General features: G+C 34.4%; 1 protein-coding gene across 1 annotated transcript in view; it reads left to right on the top strand.

Annotated features, from left to right (window-relative positions):
• Positions 1–17,957: 17,957 nt before the first annotated feature.
• The window catches only part of LOC147072724 (uncharacterized), a 51,813-nt gene continuing 47,641 nt past the window's right edge, over positions 17,958–22,129 (top strand). Inside the window, exon 1 of the mRNA XM_085946264.1 lies at positions 17,958–18,395. Coding sequence (XP_085802390.1) covers positions 18,010–18,395 — 386 coding nt within the window. The 5' untranslated portion in view covers positions 17,958–18,009. The remainder of the gene's footprint in view (positions 18,396–22,129) is intronic.

Raw genomic sequence — 22,129 nt, 5'->3', positions numbered from 1 at the left:
GTATGTGGCCAGCTCACGCGTTGGAAAACCTTCTGATTTATTCGTGTACGCACCAGACGGAAAAACAAAAAATATTGTGTAAGTATCCGAAAGCACTTCAATAAACAGATTTAAAACACAGACACTTTCTTTCTTTGAGTGACATTGCAACGCATGCCGGGTACTCACTAGTAGATAAGAAAATAAAGTGTGAATTTGGTTTATATGACCGATAACTATTACAATTTATGTAGATACCTACATGCAAAATCTTTACTTTTTACTAATTTTTGACATTTTTCTGAAGACAGTGACAGACTCCTTGTGAGTGGTGACACCTCTGAGGTGCGGATGTAATAAATAGCAACATAATATTGATAAAATGTTATAGAATGTCATGGGATTTTTTGCGTTTGGCAACACTTCAAGAGTCCACGTCGTCCAATCTTTTGCATAATAACGTATTAAAATTAACTACATCAGCGTCACCAATTTCGTTTATCGACATTATAAATTTATAATAGCGTGTTTTGTCATAAATCTGCTGCCAAAGTTTTGTTTATACTTAATGCAAAAAGCATGTAAAATATTTTTGTTAATAATTAATTGTATTGGAATGTGCAGATGAATCGATATTTATCAGCGTAATGTGATACCTATATGATATTATATTTTAATTTATCTATGTTCCTATAGTCACGCGCATGTTTTCTGTTTATCACACACATTGTCTTAATTAGTCATTGTGATTATTAATTATTGTAGCATAGTAAAACATCTGACAAAACAATATTTTAAATCTGGGCGGCGTATTGCCAACGTTTACTTAATCGCGGCTGAACCAATGCATATTTTGGCGAGTGTATTTCAATGTCATTCTCGTCGGTTGTAATGCCAAACCCTACGTAACCGCCAAAAAAAGCGAAGACGGATATTTTTGATTCACTCGCGGTTTGCGCAAAAATTGTGTTTCGAGTTTGGACCAAGATATGTTGAGCAAGTGGCTAACATCCATTTTCCGTAAAAACAAAAATCTGATAATATAAACCTCCACTCTACGGAGGCCTATATGGTCCTACCAGGATCGGACATGGTAAGAAAAAAGTAAATAGAATTTAACATCTTTGAAAACTCCGCTGTCTATATTTTTTAGCTCAATTCTGTATGCGATATGTTTAATTACATGCAAGACAGACAGACATATGCAATAAAATTAATCTTCAGGTTATTGGTTATTTATCATAAGATTGTCAAATTAATATATACATACCTCTGTTAGATCAGCATGGTCGTATTTATTAAGTACTATCATTTCCCTCCATTTTGGTAAGAGAATTTCAACTGTCACTTTGTGTTTTGTTATGGTTTTTTCGTCTGGATTCGGGATGGAAGGTGGATATTTAAGACACCGGAATTGTGAATAGAAGCGGCGACTTTATTTACGTTAATATTATAATCGTTACATTTTTATAATTTAATTTTTCGGAGGACGAAATCGGCGTGTTCGCGATTTAGCTGCTTACAGCGTTCTGTCTGAGCGCCATCTTCCGTTTTTTTCCAACGAAAGCCGTCGTCAAAAAAAAAGCGACGTTGCAAATCTTCAACGGTTATATTATAATCTACTCTACGGCATTGCCGGCTCGGCTCTGTTATTATTATTTAATTATTTTCGCAATCAGCCGTTATTATTTGTTGGCTTCGATACCGATTCGGGCCTCTTCAGATACACAAAGACACCCCCAAATGGGGACCATACGGGGGTGTCACAGTACATATACCAAAATGGGCCCACATCCTGAAGCGGGCCCCCTGGCAACGATGTTCAGCGGGCCCCCCAGCCTATTGCAAAGGTTAAGGACAGTGTAATGTTCTACAATAGTATTTCCCAAATGATTTTCCGCGGAACTCCAGGTTCCGTGTAAAATAAAAGGTATTCAGTGTATTTTTGGTATTTTAAAATAAATCCGCTTGAATTGTCGGCACTCAGCATCATATTACGAGTATTATGAAGTACTGATCGTGACCCACTTTTGTGATAGCCAAATAACATGTGACCCTTCGTCATGTTGGATAAATAATCATTTTTATTAGTCAGGAAGACTTTTTTTTACTATTAGAGCAAATTTATGGTGTGTGTTTATCGCACTTAACTGGTTGACCTGCCACGCCGGGTCTCTCCTAACCCCGAGCCACCAGTCCAAAGCCCTGTCACCCACCCCCTTGCGGGGACCATGTATATCACATTGCATACTTGCGGAGTTTTATAACTATTGCATACACCAATTTAAAATATAATCACTCTCTAATGACAAAATAATTACAACGATACGTCATCTGCAAATCGTTCAATACGATTAAATATTTTCTGAAAGACTTTTGCATATTTTATGACATTTATCAATTCTGAAAGAAAATTGCTTTTGACTCGCATACATATAAATGTTGAAACAAACTGTGATAATATGAATGATCGAGTAATGTCGCTAAATTTCACTTGTTTTAGTTTTAAAATATTAATGTAAATATTTGAACTGAACGCCATTTTGTTTGTGCTATGACGTCTAGTCTTGTTTACTTTTCACTAGGTATCTCGTAGCCTTGATACAATTTTTTTTGTTGTTGTTTGATACAATTTAAAGAAATATCTTCTAGAGAAACTGTCTTACTTTTTAGAGTAATAAATCACTTCTTAGGGAGACAGAATACAGGAAAGTGATATGGGAATAAGACGGGGGAAACGGGGCCAAAAAGGAGTGATGATTGACGGGAAAGTTATCGTGTTTTTTAAAAATATATAATAGCATTGAAAATACTTGTTAACTTTTCGTTTAGTGTGAATAGTGCTCACACTTATACAGATATAAGCTAAAACTAACATCGTTGATCCACGCGTGTCCTAATTTCGAATTTGAGCGTTAAGGCGAAGTCTTTACCTACCAGAGGCACCTAGCGGAAACATACGAAGCTTGCAATTAGAGATTTTTTTCAATTGTATTAATTAATAAATATGTAGGTATCTGAAAACATTGAAAAGAAAAATATATTTTATTTTACATTATTTGTACAATTAATTATACAAAATGTGAATTTGTTAAAGGGTCCAATCTTATTATGACGTATCATTTTATGTTCATATTTATTATTTAATTTAGTTTATTAAGTTTTCTATGTTGTACCTGCTTAAGATATTTTTGACTAATTCAATGTTTTAATATTTTTTATATTTATTAAAACATCGATTTTTATACTGTCCATCTAAGGAAGAAGGCTGTAACTGACTCTCACACACTTTAGAGATAAATGACATAATGTGTTTTTTCTCAAACTTTAGTACTGTGAATTAACAAAAAACGGTGGTAATTTTTATTAGTAGGATATTAAAATACAAACAAAGTGATAATAAACAAGCAGTAACTGCAATTAATAGGTGCAATTACTGCCTTTTTGCTAAAAAAATGTATTATTTTTAGAAGACTAAGGATTTTAACGGTAGTTTAGTGATAATACTGATTTTAAAGTGAACAGAATATATAGCTTTCAAAATTACCTAACGGATGGCATTCATAACTCAATTTCGCAAATTTTGCGAGTTACTGTCTTCTTCCTTGGAAAGGCAGTAAGTATAAAAATATATATGTGTATTACTTGAAATCCTTGAAGCCAAGGGACACTAAACGACCATAGAGATGCCCTAAAACCGGCTGTATAGACAAACTCATAAAGTTCGGTGGATTTACATAGTAGCGAAGAACTAGAGACCCTACATCAAATTTGGCGAACCTTTTTACGTACGCGTGGTGCCAAAATTTTGGCCACGCAAAACGATGGCCGCGTGGGTTTGTAGGTTTGAAGATCCGCGTAGGTTCGAACCCTGGGTATGGCAAGTATGTACGTACACATAGTTTTTCAATTTGTGTATGAGTCAGAGTATGGACCCGATAGGTTGAGCAAGAGGCTAACATCCATTTCTCGTAAAAAAAAAACAAAATATGTTAATACAAAAACTCCACTCTGTGAGGCCTATATCGTCTCTGTTCTGGCAGAACACACTAACTGGAGAATACTAGTTTTGAGTAATTTGACTTTGAAGTTGTTAAAATGTTTGAAATGGTCTATCATGTGAGTTTATTTAGTAATCGTAAAAAGGATGACTTTAATATAAAGACTGTTTATTTATTAAGAAGGTTTCCAGACGGTAAAGTTTGAAATAAGAAACATTTTGGTATAACTAACTCAATATATCATTTTTTCGAATTAGTGTTCTTCTGTCAGAACAGTGACGATATGATCTTATTAGGATCGGACATGGTAAATAAAATTTATTTTCTACCATGCCTAGTATACTTCTTTTCAATGACAGTTGGTAACATTGATATCCACAGTTGGATAGTTAGTTATATGTCTACCGAGGTTACGTTGTATTGTATTCTCGTGCTCTGTTCCACATCATTACGAATTGAAAAAGAGATTGTACAATTCGGTGTGTACCTGACTGGCTGGAGCTGCGAAACGCCTCTGAATCTAATGGTTAATCAGTATGCATTGCGTAATGTGCACCGGAAGCATGGACATTAACAGTTAGATGGCGAACAATACAATTTAATAAATTTTCACCAAAAAACCAAACTTACATACCTACTGTCTACAAAGAAAAATTTATATACATTGTATAAAAACTGTTTCGAAACATTTAAACCATTTAAAAAAAATTATATTATGTAAATGAAAAAATAGATACAAATAATTACAAGATAAAAAAAACTTTTTATATACCACGTTTTTAAATTTTCTGTTGAATCATATAAACTTGACAATTCTATGTATTAATAATTTAGGACAATTAAGGCAATTGTCAACAAATCATATTTTTGCTATTTTGCAATAAACAAATAAAAAATACTGAAATGTCATTTTGATTTCCATAGTAACGCACGTATATATTAATAATTTAGTTGCTAGATTGGATTACGGATTTCTTCCGAAATAACTTTTCATACAAAACAGAATTAAATTATATATATAATTAATTCAATTCTACTTAAAGATGGCTAAAAGTATTAAAAGAATGCATTGGCATCGTGTTCTGATATATTCTAAAAGTTTAAAATGTCTAGCTAGTCGGGAAGTTAGTTAAAAATCTATTGCAAGATTTGTACTGGACAAACAACCACCGGACAAACAAGAATACGAGCTAATAAAAACGTTGTAAAATAATACACAACGCATCGTCAAGGACTTAAGTCTAAGGAATTAAAGATGCAATAACTTAGTATGACAAAATATTTTTTCAATTTTGTTAGAATGTCAGTAGGATCATTCGACGAAATGTTGAATGCATTTAGGCCATCAATCAAAGGCCAGGATACGAATATGCGACTAGATCATGCCAGAAGAAAAATTATTGGTTATTTTGAGGTAAGTTCATTGATGGTTGCTCGTAGTCGGTAGTGCGGAACGCTTGATAAGAAACAAGCTATCCCATTGGTTGCTCTTCAGTCTTCACTCTGGTCGCCGAGTTGCTCTTGTTTTCTCAGTCTCCGGCAACCAGAACGTTGCCTGAACCACGTGCGTATACGCTAATTTCCTTTCTTCTGCTTCGTGGTTGCCGGAGACCAGTCGACAGTGCGTAAAACGTTATTAGACGGCTCTGACATCTAAACTCGTCCGCCTGCCGCACAGCCATAAATCAAACCTTCTAGGAATGTCACTCCGATGTTGCATATGAACATATCTAGCGACAGCCGCACGTAACCTCTCGAAACGTATAGATATTTGGATGCGGCGACCGGTATCGGGTATAGGAATGGCCAATTCGTAAGTGTGTGTATTCTGGCGTCTTCGACTCACAGCATGCAGACAAGACGCATGCGATTTGTTGATAGCAGCACTAGATTTTTTTTAAAACTAAAAAGTAGCATTCGACACAATCTGCGGAGCTCCATTTGGCTACGTGTATTTTGTGAATAACGATGACGTCAAATCGACGTATTCGACACGTTGTAGGTACTCGAAACTTAGGTACAGTTAGTCTTTTTCTTATTTCACTTAAATACAATATTAATAAAAACTTTAAACCAATCATCCAAACTGAGCGACATCCCGACATTTTAAACCCTACTTTGGATACAAATAATGGTCAACGACTCAACGTCAGCTGAATGCAGAACTATCCTAACTCACATTTGAAATATTTTACAGGAGTGTTCTTTGAAACAGTCTACTTAAGTCTGTACCTCAGAGGCAGACGGATGCAACTCCGTTTTTGGGGAAAATGAGTTTTTTTAAGAATCGTCATGCTAAAGGCTTTATTTATTATAGGCAGAGAGATGAAAGTCCTAGTTTCTATAATAAAAAAGATATAAAGCATAGCATAAAGATGCAAATGCCATACCTACCTTAGAAGCAGAAAGATGCAAATCCAATAATCTGCAATATGTACTAGACGAGAACCAGCCGGGAGAAGAAGCCGGCCTTAGAGGAAGATACAGAACTATGGACCATTTCAAAGTCATCAGATCAGAGTAATCAGAGCGGTAACAGGAATACAAGCTGCGCTATCCATGGGTTTTATAGACTATGAGAAAGCGTTCGATTCCATAAAGAAATTTTCAATACTCGATGCACTCAGAAATCAAGGAGTCCCCGGGTGATTTATAAATATTTTCAATAATATATATAGTAGCGCAACAACATCTCCATAAAACATCGCGCATTTCCTATCAGCAAAGGAGTCCGACAAGGTGATATGATCTCACCCAAACTATTTACAGTTACCCTTGAAGACTTATTCAGGAAACTTGACTAGAATAACAAGGGTCCCCATAAATTGAGAATACGTGGGTCATCTGCGCTTTGCCGATGACAATACATAGTACTTTGCAAGACTCAGAAGACCTCCAAAGCAGAATGCAGGAACTCGCTGAAGTAAGCAACAAAATAGGCTTGAAAATAAATGTATCAAAGAAGAAAGTCATGTTCAACTGCTTTGCGGGCCAAAAAGAGATCCTCATCAATGCCATTCAGCTCTAACAGGTGAAAAACTACATCTATCTGGCAGAACAAGTGTCTATAGATGTATGTACATTTGATGAAATTGTTCTCAGAGTAAAACTAAGCTGGAGTGCTTTTGGCCGCCTGAATAATGTCTTCAAAAGTGACCTTCCCCTGTGGCTAAAGCGCGAAGTTTTCAACCAGTGTGTGCTTTCCGTGATCACATATGCGTGTGAAACATGGACCCTAAGTAAAAGAGAGATCCATAAACTTAGAGTAGCACAACGTGGTATGGAGAGGTGCATCCTGGGCATAACGCGAAAGGATAAAAAGAGGAATCAGTGGATAAGGAAGTAGACAAGGGTTTGTGATGTAATAGAGTTTATTAAAAGCTTTAAATGGAGATGGGCTAGACACATAGCTCGGAGAAGAGACAATCGTTGGACAAATCTAGTCATCCAGTGGTATTCAAGAAGTACAAAACGTCCGCAAGGTAGACCTAGAGGCCGCTGGATCGATGAAATGATAAAGTTCTGCGGAAGTACATGGCAACGCAACGCACAGGGCCGAGAGAAGTGGAATCAGTTTGGAGATTAGCGAGGCCTTCATCCAGCAGTGAATACATTCAGGCTGATGATGATGACATAATAAAATTTAAAAATTTTGCTTTGTTATATTTATACCTATAATTTTTTTAACTTATAAATTGTTTTATTTTGGCTAGGTAAATAAGATACAAATCCACATTAACAAAATATCTTTAGAGGCAGAAGGATGCAAATCCATACTACGTTTTTTTTAGATATAAAATTGTATTATATTGATTCCTTTCTTACATATTCCAGAAGTACTTTAATTGAATTAGAATACCAAAAATAATGATCATTATATGTATATTTTCTTGGAAGTTATGAGTATTCATTTAAAATAAAAATTGTTTTTTATCTTTCCTGAACAATTGGGTATTTGGCACTTGCATCCGTCTGCCTCTGAGGTATAGATTAGTTATTTATCACTTATATAAACAAATTTATACATAATTTTTTTCATCAACAGTTTTAGTGAATATGATGAAAGTACCCATACATTTATTTATATAAATAATAAATAATTGAAGTACGTTCTTTCAAAGAACTCCCTTCTAAAAAAATATCAAATGTGAGTTAGAATAGTTCTGCATGCATCTGATGCTTATGTAACATGATTTGATTGTAGGTCTATTTGCAAAAGATCACTAACAATTAAATCATTTTATTAACCTATCATTATGCTCTCGCTTGCATGCATAATATTACATAGTATACGTTCATTCCGTTCAACACATTCACGAATTCTCGTCAGCTGGCGATCTAAACGAACCGGCTATTTTTAAAAACTGTTATGGCGTTACAATACGAGTTACGACATACCCAGCCTTACCTCTCGGACTTAACCTACTTTAGCCGTGCACACACTGGAGATTAAAAATACTCACACACGTTTATCTTTTTGGTTCACCACAAATCTTATTACTAAATTTCACCGTTTACTCATTCTTGTTGCAACAATAGGGAATTAAACTGTGAAGGCGAACAGTAACGTTTTTAACAATACCAACAATTTACTTAATACATTTTACTAATAACTTAATAAAAATAAATAATATGTAATCAATGCGCTACTGTACCTTAGACCTGTACATTTTTGAGTTAATAGCATACTTCAGTGAAACGGCAAATAATTTTCAACTATAGGTGCGACGAAATTTTGGACTCGCTGGCAATCGGAGAGCGAAAGTCGAGCTGTGAACACGTCAATTTGTTTCGTTATGGCGGTGGGTGTATTAATTTTTAAATCGTGTAAAGATGACTAAAAAACGTTACCCATTTACTTGAAAAAGAAAACATATCAATGAATATATTATTAGAACAATAAATAGAACATTAAATGGACGCATGTATAATTTTTATGACAATTTATATTTTGTTCGGCTCGCGTCATTTGCACAATCCGCGCATCGCCTAGTCACGATCTTTTTGGACCGTGCTCCTGGTGAGTAAGTATGTATAAGTATGCGGATTTAAATGTGTATTCACATTCTCTTAAGAGCGTACATAAGTGAAACAGCAAATAATTTTCAACAGTAGGTATATGGAACGAAATTTCGCAGTCATCGCCAATCGGAGACTGCCAGTCGAGGTGTGAGCACGTAATTTGTTTTGTGATGGCGTTGTAGGAATATATTCTTAAATCGTGTAAAGATGACTAAAAAACGTTCCGCATGTACTTGAAAAAGAAAACAAGCCAATGAATATACTATTATTATTACGAATATAATAATAAACATAACATTAAAAGGACGCATGTTGAATTTTTATGACAAATTAAATTTTGTTTGGCTCGCAATTGCGCAATCCGCGCATCGCCTAGGCACGATCTTTTTAGACTATGCCTCAGCTGAAGTATAGCCTTAATGCTGAACATTTAATGAGTCCAATGTCACATGGTTCTCAAAATACTTACTTCCAAAACGACTGTAGTCCTTTTATTATACTTTAGAACTGAAAGAATGGATGTCGTTGGGCTTTGTCTTGCGTACTTCCCGGGTCTTTTCGGATGTTACGGTATTAAAAATTCTCTATAACTCCTTAGTTAGAAGCAGACTTGAGAGTGGGTCTATCGTTTGGGCCCCGCATCAGTTGAAGTACGGCCTTATGGTGGAGAGAGTCCAAAAGAAATTTTTACGACTCCTTTACTTTCGGTTGTATGGATATTATCCGTGGCTCTATCCGACTGATTTTCTCTTAGGGATGCTTACATACTGTAGCTTAAAATTTAGAAGGGATCTTTATTTAGCTACATATTTTTTCAGACTTATACGCAGCGTAAATGTGAACTCTGCCATTCTTGGTGGTATTGGCTTGTGTGTCTCTGATAATTACCTTAGGAATCGAGGGCATGCGTTGTTTGTTCTCCCACGGTGCAGAACTAACCTGCCATTAGTAATGCCAATTGGGAGGGCAGTAACCATGCTTAATGAAATCGCTTCGGATATTGATATATTCCACTTACGTGAGGGTGAATTTAGGTGGACGTTGTTTTATAAGTTTTTAAGATAGGGTTTATCAAAGTTCACTCTGTGTGCTTCCATCTACTTTTATTTTGTTACTTATTTAATTTATTTTCTTATTTTATTACTTTTTCTCTGTATTTTTTTTTTTTTTTTTTATTATTAACACTTATTTTATGTCATGTCGTGAACGCTTTGAATTTATAATTTGTTATGTTCATTATATGTAAAATAAATAAATTTGATTTGATTTGATTTGAAGTCATTTTTGGTTTAATCTATAGCAACAAGATTAATTGCAAAAGTGCGGAAGTCCAACATACGGAGTTTTAGTCCGAAGCGAGTGAGCATTTTATCTAGATTACAATATTAACTATCATTTTAAAACTGCTCTCCTGCAAAATATTGTATGTGTGACTCCCAGACTTTCAGCTCTAAGGTACAGTAATATAAAAATATAAAAATATTTTTTTTAAGTATTAATTATAAAATAAATTTAGAATAAAAAAAACGTTTTTTTTTAAACCGTATTTTATGAATATTGTAAACGTTAAAACGTAGATTGATAGGTAAGTTATTTAAAGGTGACATAACAGTTAAAAAAAAAAAATATAAGTAGGTACTTATAGATACTTATTGATTTTTCTAAAAATCAGAAATCCATTCAACCAAAACAGAAAAATTACATTCATTTATATTTTCTAGAAACATCGCTGTTTTTAAATTAGAAACAAGATAGATACATAGATACTTACGTTAAAACTGAGAATTATTAAAAACTAGTTTATAAAACTCTGAAGAACTTATTAAACTATATTTTATGATATAAATATTAATAAAAAGCGATGTATGTACTTACTAATAGAAATCTGTCTTATAAAATAAATTTAAAATGAAAATTACTAAATTTCACCAACTAAAAAATTGCTCATAATTTTTATTTATTTGTGATAATATCGATATGTAGATTTTACAGAAGAAACGATTTACATGCTAAAATCAGTGACATGCTGTGTGAGTGGGCAGATCATGCGTTGCTAAGAGATAACAAATCAAGACAGAAATTATTGCGAATATTATATACCAGTAGGTACCTAGATTCCGTTTTTTGTGCTAACAATCTTTTCAGGTAGATTAATCACAAAATAAACAGTGATTCTTACATTATATAATATATAAAAAGCCACTCAGCACCAGGCCTATAAAAGCAATTTGCGCAGTAAAGAAAATACATAAATATCTACACGAAAGGTAAATCGTTTCCTGATCATTTTATTTTAATTGAAAAATCAAAGAATGTTTAAGACTTTGTAGGCTATCTTAGAAATTCAATCTACATAATTGCTTCACTTATCCAAAATTATATATCTCGACGATTATGTGACTGTATTATTTTTGGTGTAGGGAGATTCGGCGACGGGACAATTGGGCGCTACGCAATCGAATGAAATTCGAAAATAAATCAACTTTTATGCATTGTAGGTGCTTTAAATATATATATTTAATACTTATAAATTATTATATTCCGTATGTAATACGTAGTGGGAATTTAAATATGCACATGTAAATAATGATTTCATTGTGAATATGTTTAAGTTCCAACTAGAAGAGTTGTTATGTGAAGCGCTAGGCATAATAATTCTCAATTCGCAATAAAAAAACATTATGGTAAGAGCAAAATCAATTAAAACTGCCAAGTAGTTGATAGAACCTTTGTCTACTTTCTGTATCAAATAGTAACGAAAGCTTATTTTTTTCATTAATGCACGATGTTTCATTTCACAGTGTGGCGCCCACTTGTCCTGGCGTCCAGTTGTCCCAGTGACATTATTTTTTATTTGAAACTGTTGTGCATATTAGATAATATACGTTTATCCAAAGAAATGTAACAACGTTGAGGTGTTTGAATTTCTGATGTGACATAATTGAAATTTGACAGAAAAGACAACAATTTGGGTTACATGCACAACACGAACTTTATTTTTTGTAAGTTTCTGAATAAGGGGCCGTCCATATATGATGTCACAATGAAAATGTGACGTTACAAAGTAAACAAAGAAAAGGTTCTGAAAACACACTATTGGGGATTGGGGAATAATAGTATAGGAAAAATTATTTATTTTAAAAATCCTGTTTTTTAACGTTTATGGAGGGGGGTGTCAAAAATGTGACGTAATATAGACAGGGGATCATGTGACAATGAGGGGGGGGGGGGAGTTAAAAAGCCAAAATCGTGTGACGACTTAATTTATGTTTCAACTATTCTTTATTATTAATCTTCAACTCTCATAGTTCAATAAAGGATGATAGAAAGCAATGGGAGTAATAGCTTACCGTAAACACAAGTTCTGCTACTAAATAAATGTAATTAAAACACGATATCTCTGGACTAACAATTGAGTTGAGATGACACCCACGATGGCCGCGTGGCTTAAAGGCCGGTCTATAGTGTCGAGGGTCCCAGGTTCAAATCCTGGGTCTGGCAAGTACACAAATTGTTTTTCAACCTGTGTATGAGTCAGAGTATGGACCTAATAGGTTGAGCAAGTGGCTGACATCCATTTCTCGTAAAAATAAAATCTGTTAATACAAACCTCCACTCTGTGGAGGCCCATATGATCTAATTAGGATCGGACATGGTCAAAAGAAAAAAAAACAATTGAGTAGGTCCTTTCCTCAATAAGCGAGAAATCTCTTCTGTTTGACAGCAGCTGTGTTATTCTTTAGTCTATGGTAGATAGTGCGTTCATAAAAGTAACCAAACATAATATTTGGATCAAGTATACCACACCAGTTATTATGCCAGCGCTCCATTGGCGAGCCAAAAGTCCGAGGACAATAAATCGTCCGATTTGTCTATGCTCTGCTACTGATCAACGAACGAATAAAAAAGTCGAGCTGTCAAAAGTGAAAAGTTATGATTCTCGTAATGTCTTCCGATAATCCTATAATTTTGTGTTATTTATATGTAGACTTGCATAAAATAATATAGCAGTGAAAACAACACAAGTTTTACGATTTATTTTATGAATTTCATAAATACAAATAAAAAAATTAATTGTAAATCTCTCATTTTATAATGTGTAAATTAACAAATTAATCAATGAAAATGTTTAAAACAATTACAGATTTTTTTCCGGTCCGAATGATTGCGTATTAATGACAAATCGAATTCGCATAGTGATCGACTGACGAAGTCTGGCAAAAATATCAAACATGTTTGAAATCCAGCGAGCCTGGTCTGCGGATTAAAAAGTCTGCAGATCTGGGGTGCTCCACCCGAAAAAAAAGTCCGAAGACTGTAAATCGTCTGACTTGCGTGCCAATGGAGCGCTGGCATTAGGGTAGGTCAGTGGTCGGCAAACCGCGGCTCGCGAGCCGCATGTGGCTCTTTGGCCCCTTGAATGCGGCCCTGTTTCATAAGATCCGTTGAAAAAACTAGCATGTGCTATGTGCTGTTCTTTCCCTTTCCGGTTCTACATATTCAAGCGAACAATCTTTTTAAAGCATGAACCTTATCAATAGTAAATTGAGAAGTCGTCTTATTGATGAGAATCTGCAATCGTGCCTAAAATTAAAAACAACAATATACAAACCTGACTTAGCCAAACTTTCCAATGAGATGCAAGGCCATTGTTCACACTAAGTGTTTGTCAGTCATTTTTATCATTTAATTCTATGGATCCCTTACTTACAATTTAATTTCAATCAATAAATAAGATCATTATTAAGTATGATATCAAGTTTTATTCAATGTACCTGTAGTATAATTAAAACTTAAAACTTTAATTAAAGTTTATTAAGTTTATAAATATTGTTGGTACCTACCTATATAGTTAAAGTTTAAAAAATTTGGCTCTCAAAAGAAATCTCAATCTTGTACTGTTGATATTTGGCTCTGTTGACTAATGAGTTTGCCGACCGCTGGGGTAGGTCAACACAGGTAGGTGAGGTACACAAAGTGAGTGTCATTTTATTTTCTAGATGCTTCGTCCATATTAATGTCATTGGGGTAGGTGATAAAAAAATGTTAAACGAAATGTTTCGACTTTATTAAATGTTACCCAAATGTTCAAAGTTACCCAGGTTGACTGTATTCATTTCTCAATATTTATAAATAAATTATACCTTTTCATAAAATTGTAATTTATTCATTTCTTCACATGGTAAATAAATTTCACTGAAACGTTTGCGCAAATCCCACACTTAAAAAAAACTGGTATTGTTTTAAATTTAAATGATATTGTGAAACTTGAATAATGTCAAATAAAATCACTAATCTCTGAGATGAAATAATTCTAAGAATTGACCGAAGATTTTCCACTTTTGTTTTGTTTTTTTTTTTTGTATTAATTTTCGCACAATAACGTTGCTGATCCGTGAAAATTAATGATAAATTCTTTTGTTTTTTTCGTTCATATTATTCATCGTGACAATAATATAATAATTACAAGATAAAAAGAACTTTTTATATACAACGTTTTTAAATTTTCTGTTGAATCATATAAACTTGACTTGACTAGCTTAAACGATCAAAAAAAAAATGTACTTGATAGAAATAATACTGAAATCTCATTTTGACATTCATATTGATTTCAATAGTAACGCACGTATGTATATATTAATAATTTAGTTGCTAGGACCCCAGACCCCCAGCAACCAATAATAGTGGATTGGATTAAGGATTTCTTCCGAAATAACTTTTCATACAAAACAGAATTAACTAAAAATGAATTTAATTCTACTTAAAGATGGCTAAAAGTATTTAAAAAAAATGCATTGGCATCGTGTTCTGATATATTCTAAAAGTTTCAAATGTCTAGCTAGTAGGGAAGTTAGTTAAAAATCGATTGTAAGATTTGTACCGGATAAACAACCACCGGACAAATAAGAATACGACCTAATAAAAACGTTGTAATAAATAACGACACAACTCACAAAAAAATGTTTTTCGAAAAATTATCCGTAATAGGAATATGTCAATAATAATGACTTGTTAAGTAATATTCCCGTTATTTATATTAATTTATGGTCTTTAATAACACTTGTAATAATTTAATCGAGTGATTAGTGTCTTTCTTGCCGAATCATATAAGGCCATACCTCAGCTGAGGCATAGTCTAAAACAGGGGGGGGGCAAACTGCGGCCCGCGGGCCGCATGTGGCCCGCCGGGTATTTTTTTGCGGCCCGCCATCATTAATTGTACTTCTGATTACGAATAACTTTTTTATAATTTTTTAAGAAATATTGACAATAGATTAAAATTTGAAGAATTTGTTGTTTCGTAAATGTGTTATCTCAGTAGGTACGTCTTCCTTGCGTCTCGTCTCACACTATGTAACCAATATTTTCGACGTTGAACATCGTGACATATTTAAATACTTTTAACTCCGCGTTGCAAGGAAAAAAAATATATGCCCATGATATGGTAAAAAGTTTGATTGGATTTCAATTAAAACTCAAGTTAATCCTTCGACAAATATCGAATAACAACGTGGACCACTTTCCAACTTTGAAGTTGCTGAATATACCACAATATAAATTTGAATAATATGGTAAAATTATTAAAGCTCTGAATGACGATTTTTCACAAAGATTTGGTGACTTCCAAAAAATTGAGACAAGTTTAGCAATAGTACGCAATCCATTTTCAATAGATATTGATAGTGTACCGCATGGCCCCCACAAGGGGGGAGCTGACAGGGCTCTAGCCTAGGGGCCCGGGCTCAGGGGGGGCCCAGCGTGACGGGTCGACCAGATAAATGAGATAAACACACATCTTAATTTTGCTCTAATAGCAAAAAAAAGTCGCCTGCGGCGCTAGCTTACTTCTAACTTATTACCATTTTAAAACATATAGTTGTTGAGACGTGTTGAGAAATACTGTGTTAAAAAATCGCTAAATTACACTGAATTTTATTTGACCTCGAACACCATTTGAAAAACAATACTGGAGAGCGTCAGACTGCCTTTAACCATAGCGATAGGTAGGGGGCCCGCCCAAGACCCTGGCTTCGGGGCCCGCGTCAAGATGTGGGGGGCATGGTGTACCGACAGAGCTACAACTTAAGATTATTGATCTGCAGTGTGACACTGATTTAAGAGAATTGCATCGTCGTGAAGAAATCTCCAAATTTTACAAGGCCCTTAATTCAGACAAATTCGACCAACTTAAAGATTATGCAAGAAAAATGTTCGTTATTTTTGGATCAACCTATATATGTGAACAAACATTTTCGATCATGAACCTCAATAAAAATTCTTTACGATCAAATATCTCCGATGCCCATTTACAAGCAGTTTTGAGAATATCAACTACAAAATTAACACCTGAATTTAAAAAAATGTTAAAAAAAACAGTTTCGTTCTTCTAATTAATTTTTTTGTAATGTTTATTTTTCGTGATAATAAATAGTGTATATCTAAAAATGGTATTTTACTTGAGGCCCGCCACTCATTTTGAATTCTTGAATTTGGCCCTCCATCCAAAAAGTTTGCCCCCCCCTGGTCTAAAACAATGATACTCAACCTTTTTTTTTCTTCGGGCCAAATACATATATTTGTAAAGTAACGCGGGCCGCATCACTACTGGTGTGACGAAAAAAATCATGAACCCCCCCCCCTTTTTATAAAACATTTTTGAGATTTTAAAAATTATGCATGTTTTTTAAATTAATCGTCTGCAATAGCAACACTCTTATACCAGATCTGATGTGGACCATAATGACAATCCTCTTCGGGTGTCACCATATGTGCGTCAAAGTCGAAATGAATCTCAAGATATACGAAATTCCTGAAAATAAACGTGTTTCGGGCCGCACATAAAAGCTTAAAGGGCCGCATGTGGCCCGCGGGCCGCAGGTTGAGTATCGCTGGTCTAAAAAGATCGTGACTAGGCGATGCGCGGATTGTGCAAATGACGCGAGCCGAACGAAATATAATTTGTCATAAAAATCCAACATGCGTCCATTTAATGTTATGTTTATTTTTATATTACTAATAATAATAGTATATTCATTGAGATGTTTTCTTTGGAACGTTTTTTAGTAATCTTTACACGATTTAAGAATATATTCCTCCGACGCCATGACAAAACAAATCGACGTGCGAACATCTCGACTATCTGTCTTCAATTGGCGACTAGTGAGAAATTTCGTCGCACCTACTGTTGAAAATTATTTGCCGTTTCACTTATGTACGCTCTTAATTAATTAAGTTGATTACGATAAAATTAGAACATGTACCATATAACCTAATAGCGCCTGTATATGTACAGTAAGGTTACGTCATGTAAATTGTACGTAAATCATTTCACCGTGGCACAGTTCGCCGTGAGCATTTTTATCGGAAAGAGATGACTGTATACTATACGGTCTCCAATTTTTTCCAAGGTTTTCATTCTTGAATTCAATTAATTTTGCCAAAATCAGCTATGGAAATTGAATTAATGTTCATATTGAATCTAATAAAATTGGAGACCGTATAGTATACGGTCATCTCTTTCCGATAGAAAGCTCATGGCGAACAGTGCCACGGTGAAATGTTTCACTTACAATTTACATGTAATCGGCTTATAGGAAAAGTTATGTTGATTGGATTAATAAACGAATATTTAATATTTATATATCTTACTTATATAAGTATCAAACATTCGAAAGAATCATAATATTTTTTCTTTTATTCATAATATGTTTGATATGAAAAATAATGTCTTTCGTTATTTAAGTTCTACTTTAGTTTCATTATAAAAACAATTTTAATAATTTAATTAGAGCTTATTCATTTTTTTCTATTGAATTAGGTTAATTATTATTGATTAAATAAATTATTGAAAACGATAAAAGTTGATTAAAAATATGTGAATGTGACCTTCAAAACACAATGGCCTCACGTGATAATTATTACTGTTGATGTACCTACAGTAAAAGTTAAATCGGGTTTAATACCATGGAAGTTACCAGTAAATTCCGTGAAAGTGATAACTTGCCGAATGAAAAGTGAATACGGCGCAGTGATGCTCTGCTTCGTGCAAGGGTTTGAAGGAAACCTTGGCAATCACCAGCAAGAGGTGAACGGAAACGGTGCTGAAGATGATCCAACGGAATCAAACAACAATGAAAAACCGACGACGGAAAAACCGTCCGACGACACCGATAGACTGTCCACTTCGTCGAGCAGAAAGTCTTTCCTGTACCCCTTTTCGAACGATTCGAAAAGGTTTGCGAAGAAACGGGAAAAGGACGTGCTAAACGATGGAAGGGAGCAACTGGACGTTGGAGATGAAAGAAGTCCAAAAATCAATATTAAAAGGAGCAGCAGTGATAAGCCCACTGTTCTCCAGAGGGCATTTGGACAAAATCTCATCCGCAAAACAAGGTATGTCATAGTTTATTATTTTAAATTGGAAGTTAGTCGATTATTCTTCTTCTCTTTTGTTTCCTCATGGATCGTGAGAACCGTCCAAATATCGGTCGTTATCTGAATGGGAATGGCTGGAGCAATATTGAAATTAATGCGGAGTGTATGGAACTCACAAATGCACTCGGTTAAAACAAAATGTCCTGACCTTTTCAATACTTACATTCTTGCGGTATTGTTTTACGGTAGTTTTGAGAATAGATGTTTGCGGCGGACAGTGGGTGTGCAATGGTATAACTTTAGGAAGTAAGGGAGCGGACCATGCAGCCTCTCATCGTGCTGAACGTGAAGCTGGCTCCTGGTCTTGCACGTACTGCGAAAGCCTAATGAGAATTTCAACCTGTTCTTTAACCTACATCACCAGCCTGACGCTTGTTATAACGTTTTTACATCTTTACACACTTTTGAGTAACGTGATGTCACGTATTTTTAAAATTTTAGTTGGTAAAAAGATACAAAATGACAGTCGTAATTGATACATTGTAAGATTTCAGTTTTATTATTGAATTGTTCTGATTGTTATAACACATAAGCTCACGTGAGGTTCTAGTAAGCTCGGTCCATGGGCAAAGCGTGTACAATATTGTTTTACGTGGTATTTAAAATGTTATCAGACAGATGCTCCCGTTGCATATTTTGAGTCGAAAACGAATAGTGTAAGCAAAGTCTGTAAAAATGTATCAATACATTAAGGTGACCTCATGGATATCACGGCACACCACCGACCTGACCCGTGAAGCTTACACTTCTTTTAAGTCACGTGATATCACGTATTTTTGTTTTATTTTAGTGGTTTCGAAGGGAGCTACAAACAAAAATGACATTTAATTACAAAATGTTTTTGTAGGTTGTCAGTTTTTATTATTGTCATGACTATACGTGACATGATCGTAATGTTTTGACTCTTCATCCCTCCTCACGGTTTTCTTATTCTCTCAGGGCAGAGTGAAGGCTGCCCCAAGCAACCTCCTTCACTTGGTCGCTCCAGCGCGTCGACTCTCTACTCTGCTTCGCCTTCCTTGTAGCCTACCTAAAACCACTAGTGAACGGCGATAATTCTTTATTTTGAAGAAGTGTCAGAATTTTTCATTTCAGTGTTGCTTCCTCTTATATTAAAATCGTAGAAAATATGACGTGAAAGCAATCGAATATTGCGATGTGGTAACTCAATTATTATCAAACTGCAAACGCATATGTTTTGTTCATTCATTATAGGTTCGTTTCTTTCAACATGAACGAAACAAATCAAATTAAACCATAGACAATATACATACAAATTGTAGTTGACCGGAAATGGTTTGAGATTTGACGTTTGGTTCAGTGTATCATTGAAAATCAAACCGTTCTCGGACCATCAGAAATGGTTTGACATGAAACGTCAAACCAATTCGGACGATCCATAGACTAATGGCAATCTGTCAAAGTGTTTTGGTATTTCGGCATTTATATATCGTGAGGTGTTCATATTAATATGTTAGATATTTACACCATAGGAGTTCACTTGAATTATATGTATTATAGATTAATAATCAATACCTATTATTCATAAGTAACCATACGCGAACAAGACGCCGCTTTTGGTGTTATTATCTCAAAATCCAGCACTATTTTCTATGCAAGTTCGATTTAATATCATTACTATAATTATTATGTCAAACAAAGAATTTATTTTCATTTTATTCATATTTTGTAACGGAGATTCTAAACTACAAACTGTGTTAAATCAGCCCGGAATGATCTTTATATTACCCAGCGAATTTAATATGTTCGATTGTCGTCTAAGTCACAATATCATACTGTCGACATGAACAAGTGGTCAATTATGAAAAGCTCTAATCAAAAGTAATTTTTAAAAACTCGTCATACCTATAAATCTTATAAATTAACTAAATGGCTACCTATTTATGAAGCATTCTTTATATTTTGTATATTTAAAATGAATGAATACGACAGTTTGTTAAATTTGTATTATTGTAGACCACGATAGGAGATTAGAATTTCATAACAAGTTGACGTTTCAAATATGTTTCTGTTTTAGAGACTAATATATTATGAATTAATTTTAAGTACTGGCAACACTAATTAGTTGTCAGAAAAGCGTTTCCGTGGACATTCTACCAAACGGTTCCAAATCAAATAAATCCAACGGTGCCATTTGATTCGTTCAGTTCAGGTTCAATGATACGAACTTATAATGGATTTATTTTAACACTATTGACCTTTGAAAACAACACAATTACCATTTTGATTACTTAGGTTTCTATAATATGTAAAATACACATTCTTTGTGCAACCACTGTCAATGCAATGGTACAACTGTTTTTAAGGTGAACGCGTCACCCACCAGAGGCACATAGCGGAAAAATACTACAACTTTCAATTTGGATTTTTTGTTGATAATGTACATTTTAATTAATAAAATTTTTGGTCTTCTTTTGAGCACTCATCGTCAAACTATTATAGCGCTCTAAAAAGAGCCTACTGCACGAAAGTAAGGGAACTACGCCTCAGGGGATTTACACCTCCCTTTTCTCTCACTCATGCGGCAGGCCGTGGGTGATGCAATACGAATCAAGTGATACGACGAGGTCATGCGGTGTTCATCATGGTTAATTTGATAACGACTTTCATGTAATCTGGTTAAGGGCGGACGTGCTCAGCGTGGGTCAAATGGAGCTTTTTTTCTATTTTCAAAGCATGATCCCGGACATAACCTTAAACGTTGTAGATAATCTATTTATATAATTTTGAAGCCTTATTATCCGTTATATTTATTTTAAACATTTGAATACGTGTATTAAATAAGGCTCTAAGTACCAAAAAGTAGTATTGCCTGTAGTTACAAAATACCGAGTCATTGCAGTAAAATTTCATGAAGCAGACCTTTTGAAAAATGTAGTTTTACAGTGTGAAGCAATCACGGCAGCTTCTATAATTTTAGGTATTAAGAACTCGCAAGTGTCAACACACCATCGTCAGCTATTTAATATTGAATGCCGTTAACCACTGCAGTGCTACTTACACCATTATAAATAAAACACGCCAACGGACTTACAACGTCGACAGGTTTAATTATTTTGCTGTATTTTTTTGACTTGCTTGAGGCACTTAGACTATAGTTGAAGTGATTGGCGTTGGTATGTAGAACATTTTTCTATAAAAATGTCAGTTTTTATTATTTTGGTACTTAGCGCCTTAATTAATACACGTATTCATTTGATGACTGCATAAAGTATTTTTATTACATAAAATAGCATTCTTTTAAACCTCTCGCTCTAATGTTTTAGAATATAGTCATATTTCAGTACATAAATGTGCAGTGGTGTTAAGATTTTTTACATTTATTAATTTTTAAACGCATTTATAAAACCATCAGTATAATTTATATCGCGCGCATTTAATGTCAATAGTGTTGAAAATCTACCAACTGGCGAGTGCACAGAACAGCGACTCGCGATGATTTCATCACAAGTTTTTTGAATAAGTTTATTGGGCCACACATACTGAGTATGGGTAGGTGCATCCGAAACTTGAGTACACAAACTGGTGACAGTATTTCTAACTCACCTCTAGTATATGGCGACGTAGGGTCGAGGTCAATGTTCGGTATTCACGGTTATTTTTGTGTTGATAACATTGATATACTACGTTGATAACCAGTAGTTACTTAGTTATTATTTTTTATTATTATG

The sequence above is a fragment of the Rhyacophila brunnea genome, unplaced genomic scaffold (assembly GCF_057557595.1).
Source record: "Rhyacophila brunnea isolate RB1 unplaced genomic scaffold, BYU_Rbru_1.0 scaffold_19, whole genome shotgun sequence".
In the NCBI taxonomy this organism is placed as follows: domain Eukaryota; kingdom Metazoa; phylum Arthropoda; class Insecta; order Trichoptera; family Rhyacophilidae; genus Rhyacophila; species Rhyacophila brunnea.
This window is presented reverse-complemented; position numbering and strand designations above follow the sequence as displayed.